The 13,833-nt window shown below is 41.1% G+C and overlaps 1 protein-coding gene across 1 annotated transcript; it reads left to right on the top strand.

Moving 5' to 3' along the window:
* The first annotated feature begins 752 nt into the window (after positions 1 to 752).
* Positions 753 to 4,529, top strand: LOC111553770 (putative male-specific lethal-3 protein-like 2). Its single transcript, XM_023228762.1, is given in 3 exon segments — positions 753 to 870; positions 1,831 to 1,886; positions 1,888 to 4,529. Coding segments are annotated over 3 exon segments (1,404 nt in total). The 3' UTR covers positions 3,118 to 4,529.
* The last annotated feature ends 9,304 nt before the right edge of the window (positions 4,530 to 13,833 follow it).

Genomic DNA, 13,833 nt, shown 5'->3' with positions numbered 1-13,833 from the left:
TAAATAAGACACCAAAAATGCCTATCATAAAGGAGAAAAATACAAATTTTACTTCAATTTTGCACTGGAAATATTTGCAAAAACACAATACTAAGTGTTGGCAAGAGCATAAGAACTCAAATACCAACATGAGTGATATTTTATTGTTATTCATTATATGTTATGCATGCCACAAAAGGTTTTGTATGTATTACATAATTTTAAAATTAAATATAAAATGATTTTTTTCTTGACAAATGAAATGCTTCTAGTATTTATCATTAAGCAAAATGTTAGGACTACAAATTTTGATTATTTAATATTCAATATCTCTTCGTATTATACTTAGGATTTTTAAAGTAGGGAATAATATTAAATTTATCTTTGCAAGTAGAAATAGTAATAAAAACTTCTAAATAATGCTTGTATCCAAGAAGGAAACAAAAGGAAAATCACTAACTGGTACTCAAAGAATAGATAGCCTTAAATGCATTTATTAGCAAACAAAAGTAAGTGGAAGTAAATTCATTATGCTTTCAATTCAAGAAATGATTTTAGAATAGTTTAACCTAAGTTAAAAGGAAGAAAATAATACAGTCAAGAAATTAAGGAACATAAAAACAAAAACGTGTAGGGTAGATAAAGAAACATTAAACGCTGGTTCCTTTAAAAGACCAGTAAAACAGATAAAGTTCAACAATATAATTAAGAAAAGAGAGACAAGGGATACATAAATAAATAGCATTAGAAATGAAACGGGACTTCCGCCCGGCATGCCGGACCGCGCATGCGCCGTCCGGAGCGTCGCGCGCGCCCTGTCGCGTAGCCAGCGCTACGTGTGCGCCCCGGACGCAAACGCAAGCCGCCGGCGGAGGAGGCCTCTTAACCACGGTGGGTTTCTCTCTTCGCGTTAAATCTCTCCTGCTCTGCGACCCGGTGCCGGGTGGGCTCCCGTGGGACGCTCCCATCGGACGCCGTCCGACCTAGATTGTTAATGTTATTGTTGGGAAAGGCGAAAAAGGCAGCGAGATCCCAGAATACCAGAGCCACTGTAATGGTTGGAACGGAAGTTGGGATACATGGGTAGCCGAAGATCGTGTGCTTTGTGAGCCCAATGAAAATCGTAGATTGGCCGGGCGCTGTGGCTCTCGCCTGTAACCCGAGCACTTTGGGAGGCCGAGGCGGGCGGATCACGAAGTCAGGAGTTGGAGACCAGCCTGGCCAACATGGTGAAACTCTGTCTCTACTAAAAATATAAAAAATAGCTGGGCGTGGTGGCGAACGCCTGTAATCCCAGCTACTCGGGAGGCTGAGGCAGGAGAATCGTTTGAACCCAGGAGGCGGAGGTTGCAGTGAGCCAAAATCACGCCATTGCACTCCAGCCTGGTTGGCAGGGTGAGACTCTGTCTCAAAAAAAAAAAAAAGAAGAAATGAAAAGAAAAGAAAATCGTAGATTAGGGGCAGGGCACGGTGGCTCACTCCTGTAATCCCAGCACTTTGAGAGGCCAAGGTGGGCAGATCACTTGAGGTCAGGAGTTCAAGACCTGCCTGGCCAACATGGCGAAACCCCGTCTCTGCTAAAAATACAAAACAATTAGCAGGGCATGGTGGTGGGCGCCTATAATCCCAGCTACTCTGGAGGCTGAGGCAGGAAAATTGCTTGAACTCCGGGAGGTGGAGGTCAGTGTGGAAACGCTATCACAAAAAAAAAAGAGAGAGAGAGAGAGAAAAGAAAAGAAAATCGTAGATTACAGCATAAATTGGCAAGAAAATTTGTAGCTCACCCGAGGAGCAAGAGAGAAAGAAGCAGCCCCTCCAGGTTGCCTGCTGACTCTGTCTTTTTTTAAAAAGGCCTTTCTATCAAAGAAAGAGATGAAACGGATGAAAACTCATTAAGCAGTTCCTCCTGACAGTAGTGAAGACAAGGATGAAAAAATAAGTGAAGAAAGTGATACTGAAGAAAAGACTGAAGTGAAAGAAGAACCGGAGCTTCAGACAAAAAGGGAAATGGAAGAAAGAACAGTAACTCTAGAAATCCCTGAAGTTTTGAAGAGGCAGCTGGAGGATGATTGTTACTACATTAATCGGAGGAAACGGTTAGTAAAACTTCCATGCCACACCAACATCATAACGATTTTGGAATCCTATGTGAGGCATTTTGCTATCAATGCAGCCTTTTCAGCCAATGAGAGGCCTCGTCACCATCATGCTGTGCCACATGCCAACAGGAATGTGCCTTATATCCCAGCAGAAAAGAATGTTGACCTTTGTAAGGAGATGGTGGATGGATTAAGAATAACTTTTGATTACACTCTCCCGTTGGTTTTACTCTATCCCTATGAACAAGCTCAGTATAAAAAGGTGACTGCATCTAAGGTTTTACTTGCAATTAAGGAAAGTGCCACAAATACTAGCAGGAGCCAGGAGAAGCTCTCTCCCAGCCCACGTTTGTTGAATCCATCCAGGCCGCGGTCTACAGAGAGTCCCTCGACCACTGGTGAACCAGCCACCCCCAAAAGGTGCAAAGCTGAGCTGGAAGCAGTGCAGTCTCTGAGGCGGCCCTCGTCCCACACCGCCAACTGTGATAGGCTTTCTAAGAGCAGCACCTCACCTCAGCCGAAGTGCTGGCAGCAGGACATGTCCACCAGCATGCCCAAGCTGTTCCTGCACCTGGAAAAGAAGACACCTGTGCATAGCAGATCATCTTCACCTATTCCTCTGACTCCTAACCAGAGTCAGGGAATAGAAGGGAGTGCTGCGTTTGCTGGCTTTGAAGGGAGAAGAACTAATGAAATAAATGAGGTCCTCTCCTGGAAGCTCGTGCCTGACAATTACCCACCAAGTGACCAGGTGCCTCCACCCTCTTACATTTACGGGGCGCAACATTTGCTGCGATTGTTTGTAAAACTTCCAGAAATTCTTGGAAAAATGTCCTTTACTGAGAAGAATCTGAAGGCTTTATTGAAACACTTTGATCTCTTTGTGAGGTTTTTAGCAGAATACCACGATGACTTCTTCCCAGAGTCGGCTTATGTCGCTGCCTCTGAGGTGCATTACAGCACCAGGAACTCCCAGGCAGTCTATAAAAGCGTTGATGGTTCTGTAAGAACAACTGCTCCATCTAGCATGGCGTTCTGAGTTCCAGGTAAACAACTAACAAGGTGGTGGGTCTTTACCCAGAGCACAAAACACTGCCCACCTGGGGGCTTTGACAGAGGTGGCCCTGTTTGAGTTCCCCATATACTGTAGTTACTCCTAGAATTATTTCCTAGGTGCCTGAAAGTGTTCTGACATGACACTTGCTATGTTGTAGGCCATCTGTGATGGCAGGAAAAAAGCAACTGTGTTCACAGTGAAATGTTCATGGAAGTATACATAGGTTAGGCCATTTCAGTAGACATCGCAGTTAGTTAGCAAGAACCACATTATTTCGTTTTTAGCATTAAACAAAGTTGTTTTTGCAAATTGGTTTCATTCTCTTGATGATGCTGAGCAACTCTGTCCAACAAGGTTTAGTTTGTACTTGAAAATCGCAAAGTAGTCTTGAAGTATTTTAGAGGGAATCCATATTGATGGCAAAAGAAAATTTGCAACTATAATTTGCTTCTAACGGTTTCCTCTCTGTGAAACATTATTTTTGGTGAACTAAAGAAAGCATTGCTTTTCTTGTTTGCAATTTTACAGCTATACTTTTTTGTGTAATGTTATGGTTCCCTTTCTGTAAAATGTTCTTTTTGGTTATCTAAATAAAGCCTGTCTTGTTTGGGGGAAAAAAAAAAAAATCGGAGCCATAACTACAGATACAATGACAATTGGAATATAAGAGAATACTATATATTCATTTAAACCAGTAAATTTGAAAGTCTTGACAAAAATGAATGATTACTTAGGGAAATATATATTATATACACTGGCTCCCCCCGAAAAAGTAAGTATTCCTCATTGTGGCACCTGACAGCCCCAAAGGTAGAAATTAAAACTAACCCACATATTTATTGCACACTATCTATGCTGACATTTTAATGTAAATTTTAGAGCACATAAGCTTTAGCCTTTAGAGTCAGAAATTCCTTAGGTGCTAGCCCACAAATTGCTACATGAGAGAAAAAAGATGTCACTTTCTGTGATCCTAACAGAAAACCCACAGAGGCATATCTTCCCATTGTGGCTTCAGTAGCATCAAATAGGAAAGTGATAATACTGTGAGAGAATGACGTGCCACCCACAATATCTGAAGTACAAAGACAAAGCTAGATGTATTTTTGGTTAGTTAATTACAAACCTGTAAGTGTCCAGATGCATTCTTCCTAGATTATCATAATTCTCTTTCATGTCGATGAAAGGATAAGCTATGTCACAAGGCTAAGAACTTGAACTGTGCTAGTCCAAATTGAGATGTGCTCCTAAGTGTGAGGTTAGAGCACTGGAGTTTGAAGACTTTGTATGTAAAAATAAATGTAACATATCTCGTTAATAGTTTTCAGCATTGGTTAAATGTTGAACTGACGATATTTTAGATACATTGGGGTAAATAAAATGTTTTAAAAATACCTTCACCTATTTCTTTTTACTTTTAAAAAATGTTAATATTTTAAAAACTTAAAATGACCAATGTGTCTCACATTATATTTTTAATGGACAGTGATGCTCTTAAAAGTATTACCTCTATGGCATGGCATTCGTCAAAAACTCATAGTCTTTTTTAGCTATTCTTTGATCCAATATCGAAGGCTTAGCTTCATGTATCCAAGCAGGTACAGGCCTCCACTAAATTAGTCAAAGCATCTTTTGGTCTTGTACTAGGATTACCTTTAAATCTGATGTTAACATATGCAGCAAATCCCTGCTGTTAATAGAAACTACCCGACATCTTTCTGCTGTTTACTAATTTGATTGTTACTCTTTCCCTCACATATTACCATACTCCTATGTAACACACTCAGTCTGGCAGCCTTCTGTTACTCTTATCCAATGAAGGAGAAGCTCGTACTTGTGTTCCGTTCATTCAAAAAGTATCCATGCCCACAACCAATCTTTGGATAGTCTAATACAAAATCCCAATTTAATGGTTTTTTCATGTCATCTTAAAAATGAATAAAGAGATGATACCAGGAAGTCTAGGTGATAATTACTTTTCTCGACCAATTCTAGGCTTTACTAGAGAGCTGAATTTTATAATACAGCTCTCCTAAGCTGTTGCTTATGCAGCCAATTTGAAGGACAATTTGAAGTGAACTTAAGGATGAGTTGCCTTCCCAACTCTTAGAAAGACCCAAATAATAGCCATTTCTATAATTAATGCTACTAATGTGAATTTGATCAAGCTACATAAAACCAGTTTAAATTCATCAGCCCAAATAGTAGCTATGCATAATAGAATAAGCTTGAATTTTATTTGGGCCAATTAAGAGAGAGTCTAGGCCATCGCTAATAATACTTCCTGCTATCTAGAGTAATTCTATAATACTTCTGGTATAATACTTCCTGTATCTAGAGTAATTCTGTGTGACTTGGACCAATCTATGTCAAAGCTAAAAGAAAGGCAAGGTGAGCTGCTCACGGAGTTGATGAGAATTATTTTCTTAGGAAATCTCCCAATCCCTTCTTAAAATAATATTCCTAAGTTTGTTTGTTTGTTTTGAGATGGAGTCTCACACTGTTGCCCAGGCTGGAGTGCAGTAGCGTGATCTCAGCTCACTGCAACCTCCATCTCCCAGGTTCAAGTAATTCTCCTGCCTCAGCCTCCCCCAATGGCTGGGATTACAGGCGTGTGCCACCATACCCAGCTAATTTTTTTTGTATTTCTAGTGGAGACCGGGTTTCACCATTTTGGCCAGGCTGGTCTTGAACTCCTGACCTCAAATGATACACCCACCTCAGCCTCCCAAAGTGTTGAAATTACAGGCATGAGCCACCGCGCCCAGCCTATATGTTTTTTTTTTTTTTTCCATTTCACAATTGTTTGAGATCTGTTGTTCAGAGTCTTAAATGATTTTGTGCAGCTACTGCCCTGACAGATGATTCAATGAAATATTCAAAGATGAAATCAGAATGAAATTCTGCTGATCAGTGTTCGGACTGAAAATACGATCTTTGCAAATGAAATCTCTTCTTCAGAAAGAATCATTTATAGTGGTAAAGATGTGGATAATTTTTTATGATTCTTTCTTGTAACTTTGGCTGAATGAGAACAAAAAGAGGAGACTGAGAAGAAAAAGGGTTCCATGGACCTCTGCGAGGACTCAGCAGTCTCATATGAGTACCCACACTTACACAGACTGCACCAGCCCCTGACACCACTGAAACTTCACAAATCCTGAACGCCACACTCTACAAAACTCCACCTACTGTCAGCAGAAAAGATTAGCATTTGAATAGGCAGGGCAAGGAAAGAAAATCACCCTCACCAATTTGGGGGAGCATGGTCTAATCTGTTGAGAACCCCTGAATAGGACAAAAGGGTAGAGGAAGGGTGAGTTTGCTTTCTACTTAAGCTGGGACATCCATCTTCTGCCTTTGGACATCAGAGGTCCTGGTTCTTGGACTGGAACCACACCACCACCTTTCCTGGACCTCCAGCTTGCAGACGGAAGATGATGGGACTCCTCAGCTTCCATAAACACGTGAGCCCATCCCTCAAAATAAATGTCTGTCTGTCTATCTATCTGTGTATCTATCTATCTATCTATCTATCTATCTATCTATCTAATCTCATATTGGTTCTGTTTCTCTAGAGAACTCTGGCTAATATGTAGAAATTGTTTCCTAAAGAAAAATAAAAGTATTAATCTGATGAAGACACCATGTTGGAATTTAGGAAAGGGCTTAGTATTGTTACAAATGTCCGCTACCTGGATGGTTTTTGTAAGTCGAGATAGACAAAGTTTATTTGCCCTCAAGGCTTCTACAATTTACTGCATACCTCAAGTTTGTCTCTGACAGTCTGGCACAATAAGGCATTTTTAGTTTAAGACCAAATTTCTCATTTTTCTCTTCTTGCTTTCCGTCAATGTGCCTTCCTTATTCTTTTTAGACAACTTTAAAATTTGATTCTGAAGGGGATGATGTTCTATGGAAGCAGGACTTATTGTAGGTACAGGGCCATGCATATCAAAAGAAGAACTATATCATTGTCCATCTGTAAACAGTTCTCCTTAGAAGATCAGAGAAAGGACAGGGAACCTGGGGGTGCTAATAGCTCCCCAAGAGTAGCACCCTCAGTAGAGGGCATTGGCTCTTCCAATGCCTTTCTCCTTGAAATCTACAGGTGTCCTTACTTATACCTTCATGATTCTTAGAGAATACAGAGGCTCTTAGATTCTTGTTTTTATTTGGGGGACCAGTTGTTTCATTTATAAAGCTGTGTATTTATTTTTATTTCTAGCTTCTTTTTTTTCCTAGGGCTCAGTTACTTATTAGAAAATGTTCTGTTACCTTCTAAATTAACAATTTTCTATATATATTTTTTCATTTAAGGCTCCTAATTCAAATCAGAGACCATTTTCAGCTGTTGATCCTACCCTAGAATAATATTCAAAAGGTTCCTGGAATCCAATTTTTAAATCTAGTGTTTATTTTATGAAAATGTTAATCTTTGTCCAGTTTACTCTTTAAGAGACAGATTTCTAAAATAACTTTAATGAGCTTCCTTCTTTTTGTCTCTAAGAATTAATTGTATTTTAATTTCCAGATGGATTATTCAAATCTTCCTTTTCCTAACCTCTTATTTTAACTACTTTCCCCATTCATGAGGGGCTAAAATGAACTAGTCTATATACGTCTAGTCATTCATGAAAATAGTACATAACAAAGATCCTATTGCAGATATCTCTCCATCTTCCTGAAGTATAAGAAAATATTTATAGCATTGCTATGGACTGAATTGTGTCCCCCCAAAATTTATATGTTGAAGCCCTAACCCACAAGTGACTCTATTTGGAAATAGGGCCTTTAAGTATATAATTAATGTAAAGTAAGGTCATAAGGATGGGGCTCTGATCCAATACGGTTAGTGTCCTTATAAGAAGAGATACCAGAGAACTTGCTGTCTCTCACACACTCTCTCCCCACATGCACAAAAAAGAGGTCATGTGAGCACATGGCCACCTGCAAGCCAAGACAAGAGGCTTCAGAATGAAACCTACCTTGCTAGCACCTTGATCTTGGACTTCCCAGCCTCCAGAACTGTAAGAAATAAATTTCTATTGTTTATAAGCTGGTTAGTCTATAGTATCCTGTTATAGCAGCCTGTACAGACTGTCTTTGACTCAGCTCTACACTAGGTTTTAAATTCAACATCTATATATCTGCCTTCTGATCTTGCACATTTACATGAATATTCCTTTCCTAAGAAATCCCAAGGCAATACTAGCTCATTTAGAAGATTGGAGGAAGGAATAAAAAGACTAGAAGAGGTACAAGTGAAAAGTTGCTTAGATCCAAACAGGGTGGGTCTCACCAGAAGGTTAGTGTCCTTCGACGACTTGTGTTTTCAGCTCTACCACACCAAATAAAAAAACTGATTATTGAAAGATTGGTGTCTTTGCCTCCCAATTTTTCTAGACTGCATCCTAAAATATGAATTGATTTTTGACACAGCAAACTTTCTCTAAAATGGTCATTGTTTTTTGCCATATTTTGCCTTTTACCCAAAAGAATGCAAGAGTAAGGATCATAATAAGACTTTGTATACAAAGAAGAATTTCTGCAGGAGTTTGAAAATTTGATACAGACAAATCCACGTAAAGAAGATGTGTCACTGCAGTCAACTGTGCTACAGTGTGCGCTCATGAGTGGTATCAGAAGTTAGGCCAAGCAGAAGTTAGGCCGAGAAGAAATCAGCGAGATTGCCAATGACCCAACAATTGTTTGACCTAAAATATAAACTGAGCAAAGAGGTCTTCTTTCACAAGTTGACAGAAGTGTAAATGTCATTATGAAGGTTTTGTAGGGTGCCCAAGGCTAAGTTCGACTAATAGCCTTTTCACATAATTGTCACAGGTCTGAGGAACCTCTAATCATTTGTCTTCAAGACTGGATTAGATTGAAGCAGAAAATAATCAACTTATATATGCATCTGTCTTTTGTGGAACACTTCCTTATACAATCAATAAACACAAGATAATCCAGGACAAAATAAAGACAGTTGAAATAAGACTGCCTACATACACACACACACAGAGCAAGCAGCAGGAGAATAAGCAAAGGTATTTACTAAATCTTTTATCCCCAAATCATAAGGTCTAATGAGCTTATAGAAACACCTAGATCTAATTCCTTTGGTTATAAATCCTAGGGTAACAAATTCAGCAATGAGAGTTCAATGAAACTAGCAAGAACTCAGTGTTGAGGCTGGATTACCTGGCAGCAGATATGAAGGATAAATGGAGTTTGGCAAAGAGGCCCAGTGAGTATGCCTGTTGGCCTGAGAATGATCTAGAATGCTTCTAAGTGAGAGTCCTTGAAACGACCTCAGTAGAAACTTTAGATTTGCCACAGAATGATAAGACCACCCTTAATATCTGAATTGAAAAGACAAAGCTGAATATATTGCTACCAGCTATGTGTTGTTCCTGCTGTACAATAGCAGCCTTAGAATGTTCTGGGCCATTGTCTCATTTGGATAAATGGCCCCTGATTTTGCAGAGCCAAGGTAAAAGCACATGAGGGGTGCTGTGGTTTAAATGTGTCCCCTAGAAACATGTATTGGAAATTTAATCTCCCTTGCAACAGAGTTGGGAGGTGAGGCCTAATGAGAGGTGATTAGGCCATAGGGCAGAGGGAATGGATTAACGCCATTATTGTGGAAGTGATCACAGGAGTGGGTTTCTCATAAAATAATGAGTTTGATGGCTGGGCACAGTGGCTGTAATCCCAGCACTTTGGGAGGCCAAGGTGGGTGGATTACTTGAGGTCAGGAGTTTGAGACCAGCCTGGCCAAAACCATCTCTACTGAAAATACAAAAAATTAGCCAGGTGTGGTAGTATGCACCTGTAGTCCCAGCTACTCAGGAGGCTGAGGCAGGAGAATCGCTTGAACCCAGGAAACAGAGGTTGCAGTGAGCTGAGATCATGCCATTGCACTCCAGCCTGGGTCACAGAGCAAGACTGTCTCAAAAAAAAAAGAGTTTGGCTCCTTTTTGCTCTCTCTTGGCCTCTCTTGTTCTTCTGCCTTACACCATGAGATGGCACAGCAAGAAGACCGTCACCAGAGGCCAATCACTCAGTCTGGGACTCGCCAGTCTTCAGAACTGTGAGAAATAAATTTCTGTTCATTATAAATTACAGGTTCATTACTCTCAGGTTTTATTATAGCAGCACAAAATGAACTAAGACAATTGGCCCTCTGTGTTTTCTAATTACATCAGTAATGCAAACTCATAATTGCACAACAAATGCTCATTCTAGAAAATGCAGCTAAGGAAAACTAATATTAAAAATAATTCATCACACCATCATCCAGAGATGGCCCTGGAAACATTCTGAGACATATATACTCACACTTTTAAAACATGTATAATCATACTTTAAATTATATAATATATACTTTTTAAATGCAGACGTATAATACCGGTTTATAACCTTTTTGTATTAAAAAGATCATACAGAATTTTGATATCAATAATTATACTTCTTCAAAATTGCTGCCAATAAAACACAAGTATCACCATTTATTTTGCCATCCTTCTAGTATTGGACTTTATAAACTGCTTCACAAAAGATCCTCCAACTAACTTCTTGTCAACATCCTTAATTACTTCAGTTAGATGTGAGACTCGTTAAACAATGAACACATTTTGTGAGCTTTGACTGACACCTCCTGGAAAGTTCGCTTGTTGCCTATTTCACAGCCTCTGTGTTTGCATCAGCTCTAGGGCAACAGAAAACAGCAAACCCTTTTCTTAGCAGCCTAATGGGTGGGGTCTGATGTTTGTGATAATGTATCCCAGACTGACATTCTCACCTTTACGTAGCAGTTTCTGTGTCAATGCTGGGACCAGGCAAAAGCTGCGCTTCTCCAACCACAGACTGGTGGTAACATTTCCACACCTTTCCAACAGAAACATATTTACATGACAACTCCATGCAGAATAAGTCTCCATCTCTTTTATTTGAAGCAAAATTCAGGCACATTTTATAAGAGCAGCCGTAATACAACTTTAATGAACACTACTTCCTAGGCATTTAAACAGCACTTGGAGGGTTGGAAATCCCAGCCTGGCCAGTAGAGGGCACTGTGCAGGTGCAGCCAGAGCAACCCACCCTCATCTCTGGAAACCCGTGATTCCAAGATGCTGCGCCCAGAAAACTGCTGCTGGGGAAAGAGCTGACTTGTGATCCTTCCCTGTTACGTGAGAGTGGAAAGTGGTGGGGAAGGAGTTTGCTTAGCAGGTCTGGAGTAATATGGTTAGGCAGCCAAGGGTGGTGGGGTGAGGTATTATAGAGAATGGCATTAAGGGAGGAGACCACCCCTCATATTGTCTTATGCCCAATTTCTGCCTCCAAAGAAAGAAGAAGTAAAAACTAAAAGGCAGAAATGAAATCCACAAGCAGACAGCCCGGTGCCACACCCTGGGCCTGGTAGTTAAAGATCAACCCCTGACCTAATTGGTTATGTTATCTATAGATTACAGACATTGTATAGAAAAGCACTGTGAAAATCCCTGTCCTGTTCCGTTCTAATTACCAGTGCATGCAGCCCCCAGATCACGTACCCTATGATCTATGGATCACAACCCCCTCACACGGACCCCCTTAGAGTTGTGAGCCCTTAGAAGGGACAGGAATTGCTCACTCGGAGAGCTTGGTTGTTGGAGACGTGAGTCTTAACGAAGCTCCTGGCTGAATAAAGCCCTTCCTTCTTTAACTCGGTGTCTGAGGGTTTTTGTCTGCGACTTGTCCTGCTACAGCATCACATGAGAAGCATGGTGCAGGGTTCTTCTTTCCTCAGCTGGAGCACCACTTTGGACCATGGAATGGGGAAAGCCCGTCAGAGACGATTGGAAGACCAGCAGGCCAGAACAATAAGGGTTAATGCATGGACTCTGGCTGACTCAGAAGGAGTTTGGCTAAAGCAAGTATGTTTTGGACTTCAATTAAAGACTTGAACTTGAGATTGAGAAACCTTTCCACTGAAGCTGCCCCCAAACTCCTAGGACAGAGGCAGATGCTTGGGTTGTCAGTGAAGCCAGGAAGGGAAACCTTGGAATGGTTTCCCAGGAATAGAGAATAAGCCCTGGGAGACGCCAGTTTTGAAAACTGGTACTATTGTGCTTGTTAGAGAGTCATGGTGAGGCCGGAGAATAGGGAACTGGGGTAGCCAAGGATTGAGGCATAAGCAAAGGAATAGCAGATGCAGCCAGTTCGCATAAGCAAGAGAACAGCAGGTGCAGCCAGTTTTAAGCAAGATTGGGCAGGACGTAGGCCACGTCTTCACTCCTGTGATAACAAGAAAGAAGTTTCCACTTCAGCCCCTGAATGACTGCAGGCCAAGTTTCCACTTTAGGCTCTGATTGGTCGCAGACCAATCCTTCATAGGGTGTAACCAACTGGAGGCCTCTAAAGGGTACCCCAGGTGTTGCCAAGTTATTTTGGCTTTATAAAAGCCCTAATTGAAGCGGCTCTTGAGCCAGGTGCTCCAGCCCGCTCTCACTCTGTGAGTTCTCTTCAATGAATCTGTGCTTTCCTTACTCCGTTCTCCTGTTGCTTTGTTTCTCGTTGCTTCATTCCTTTGTTGCTTTGTGTGTTTTGTTCAATTCTTTGGTCAACACGCCAAGAACCTGGGCAGCTCTATCTGGTAATAATGGAAGAGTCAATTGTCCAAAACCCAAGAAGAAAAATATCTTATTCAAGGTCCCAAGTCTCTAAATGGGCCCAGTTAGGTGTTTGAAATATAAATTATGTGTGGAAGCACAGAGTCAGAGGAAGAACATGTTAAGTTTCTGAACACTCCTAAGGAAAGAGGAGGAAGACACCTCAGCCTGTTTGCGAAAATTGGAAAAGGTACAAATTAAATGTGTAGATACTGCAACTGGAGAAGACTGAGAGGATGTTTACATAGGGAGGAAGGAGGGGAAAGAAACGGGATTGGTAGGTTACCCCATCCAATTCCGTGGAATTGAGAGCTCGGAAGATAAAGTGGCCCAGGGTTTTCTTCCATCAGACTGAAATGGTACAGCCTTCCTGTTCCCACCTGGATCAGTCACTGACGCTGGGCCACCCTGGTGCAGCAGGATCTGGGGTGAGGGAGTTCTCTGCGACTGAATCGTCCCAGAATAGGCTGACAACTGAAAGCCCCGGCCAACTGCCCTCCCCGCAGCTGTGGCATCTTAAGGGGAATCAGGCTAGCACATCTCTGTGTCCGGCACAAGGCAACACATTTTGTGGTCACACACACTACATGAGCCCCGAAGTTCTCACGCTCCCCCTGCCCCCACCTAAATTTCTGCAGGACATCATGATAGAATTGCCGTGCAGGCTGAAAGGAGGTGAAGAGCCCCCTCTAAGGGACCTCCTGGTGCTCAGTAATGCTTTTATTTTCAATCACATACTATGGTAATCACATCAGCACAAGCACGCAAATGTGGTTAAGTCACCCTGTGTTTCCTTAGGATTGACATTCCTAAGATGTCAATCACAAATTCCATCAGCCATACTAAAGACTGATTTATCTTGCTCTTCTCTCTGGAGAAAATATTACAAGATTAATATCAATGAAGCACAATATGCAATCAGAAATACATGGGGAAAAAGGTGGGTTAACACAAGTATTTTCCTGGATTTTGTGATGTGTATGGCATTTGTCAGCATCTTTGAATGTGTCATTCGTTGAGACTTATTTTTTCTTTCTAGATG

Source organism: Piliocolobus tephrosceles, chromosome 11, assembly GCF_002776525.5.
Source record: "Piliocolobus tephrosceles isolate RC106 chromosome 11, ASM277652v3, whole genome shotgun sequence".
NCBI classification, from domain to species: Eukaryota; Metazoa; Chordata; class Mammalia; order Primates; family Cercopithecidae; genus Piliocolobus; species Piliocolobus tephrosceles.
Note: the sequence above shows the minus strand (reverse complement) of the source record. Positions and strands in the feature narration are given on the sequence as shown.